The 2,410-nt window shown below is 40.8% G+C and overlaps 1 protein-coding gene across 1 annotated transcript in view; it reads right to left on the minus strand.

Moving 5' to 3' along the window:
* The window catches only part of LOC106511050 (ephrin type-A receptor 7), a gene marked incomplete at its 5' end in the record, with an annotated part of 6,927 nt that extends 4,971 nt beyond the window's left edge, over window positions 1-1,956 (minus strand). The window contains 2 exon segments of the mRNA XM_013999788.1: window positions 997-1,152; window positions 1,763-1,956. Coding sequence (XP_013855242.1) covers window positions 997-1,152; window positions 1,763-1,956 — 350 coding nt within the window.
* Between the last annotated feature and the right edge of the window lie 454 nt (window positions 1,957-2,410).

Genomic DNA, 2,410 nt, shown 5'->3' on the forward strand with positions numbered 1-2,410 from the left:
TATATATATAGTCTGTGTTGTCCCTGTGCAGTGAATGACTTGGGTTTATATTTTAAAACATTTTTGATTTTAAAATAATTCTTTCTGTAAAATGAATTACAGGTGTGACCAAACACAACGTTATCATTAAACCTCTACCAGTTTTAGCTTCTTGTTGTTGTTTCTATTAAACAACATTGGTGGTACCTGGGGGGTCTGACCATCATAAGAGTCTGATTATGAGCTAAAACTGAGGTACATTAGAAAAGTTGTATTTTAAGCTCCTGTATCGTCAACATAACATTTGGTTAACAGTCCAAAGAACAAAGTGTGCTCTTTTTATGACACTCAAGGTCAGACCTCATAAGTCTTGTTTACTCTTTTATTACCAAAACTAATGTGCTTTCTTTAAATATGAATTATTTAGTCATGAATTATTTACCTGTGGGCCAGTTTCTGCTGAGGTTTTACTTCAACACAACAGGAACGTTTAAACATGAGTCACCTGTAACCAGCTGCAGGTGGATCACACCTGTAAGGCTGGTTCTCCTTTACAGACCTGTGTGTATCTGGTGCTCCTGATGTCATTCAGTCCTATTACATACTGTGGAACTATGAGTAAAATTTGAATCAATAAACACCACATTCTTGTGAGCTTTAGCTGTTAGTTAGAAGGTAGTTTCATTTAAAAATAGGGAACCAAAAGGATAAATTTGCCTTCATTTTAAAAGGTGGAGGATCAGCTACAGTCTGACTACACAAACGGGCTGTGTTCACACCAACGTGTTGAATCTAAGTTTATACTGAAACTTCTGATCTGATGGATCCATTCAGAGCCATCAGTTCGTAGGGGTCTGTGCTCAGCACACGTGTCAACTGTGTTTTATCAGCCACAGTAACAAATTGGGTACAAACAGCACCAAATAAAACAAATGTCATGAAAAAAATGAAGATTTTTATTTTAGTCATTGTGTCTATTATTATCATCACTTCAGAAATGAGCAGTGTTTGACTCACTCGATGGACATCCTGGCCACAGGCTCTAAGGACGTGTAGCCGGCTGCGGTGAAGTTGTCTCTGTAGCGCTCCATCTTGATGGCTTCCAGCCACTCCCCCACAGAGCGGAACGCAGCGAAGTCTGGCGTGCTCTGATCTAACAGCGGGCTAATTGGTCTGCGGGATGAACACAGAGACACGTTCACGTCTGATGGGAACAGGAAGTCTTCCTCTGAAATCAGAATCAAGCACGAGGCGAGACAAAACAACGAGCCCAGGCTTCCAGCAGGGCGGGAAATTAGAAAAGAGGGGGAAAAAAAACGGTGCTATTTAGAGGTTTTGATCCAAAAGCAAGTCATAAACAGATGCAGCGTGTCTTGTCTGCACTTCTAAAAAATCTTTTAGTCAATATCTTTTCAATCTGAATACATTCCTGAAGACATGCCCCCCGTCTCTGTTTTAACCCGGTGTACCCTCAGCTGCTCTCAGGAAGCTGTCCTGACTGCACAGAGCTCGTCTGACAGATGTCAGAGAGGCCGGCTCTGCCTGCGCTCTCTGAAGTACCAGGAACTCATTACAGAGATTGATTTAAAAGGCCCGTTATTGACCATAAAGCCATATAGAGGCTGCTGCAGGAATCGATTCCCCACAAATTATCTTTCATCTTTGAAGCAGAGAGGCTGAATCATCCACCCAACAGCTATTAATACTTGAGAAGAAAAGTAGGAATTCTTTACGGCGTCAGTCCACATTTTCAAACGATTCAGTTCAGGTTTTATTTCCGTACCGTGTACATGTCCCCACAGGGGTTTTTAACGTGTTCGGGTTGCGGATCATTTTATCAAGGATGCCAACATTCTGATCAAACTTGGGTCGCTCAGCTCGGTCTTTCTGCCAGCAGTCCAGCATCAGCTGATGTAAGCCTGGAGGACAGTCCATGGGGGCGGGCAGACGGTAGCCTTCCTCTATGGCTTTGATCACCTGAACACAAGAAAACACTCAACATTTTAATATCAACTGGTTTACTGAAGGACAAACTCTGGTAAGCACAAACATTAACCCCCCTCCTGAAAATGTTGGAAACTTCGTTCTCAACCTGCAGCCTGACCTAAAACACAACAAGTACCGTATTTATTCGTGTATAATACGATCTCATGTATAATACRACCCCCACTTTTTTGAGCTTAAAAAGTATAAAAAATTGAATCCTCAAACTACCTCCAATTTCATACAGACTTAAGATTTTTCAGCCTTTGCAGTCTTTATACATATCAGTAAAATGATCATTGGACCATTCATTGTTTTTAACAGCATATGTACTAAAAGGTATTTTGACAACAAATATATGTATATCAGCTGTAGCAGCATCATATGAATTCTGGCATTTTACACATAGTCCACCAGGAGAGCCAATCAGATTTTATTTATATTTACA

The sequence above is a fragment of the Austrofundulus limnaeus genome, unplaced genomic scaffold (genome assembly GCF_001266775.1).
Source record: "Austrofundulus limnaeus strain Quisiro unplaced genomic scaffold, Austrofundulus_limnaeus-1.0 Scaffold2474, whole genome shotgun sequence".
NCBI lineage: Eukaryota > Metazoa > Chordata > Actinopteri > Cyprinodontiformes > Rivulidae > Austrofundulus > Austrofundulus limnaeus.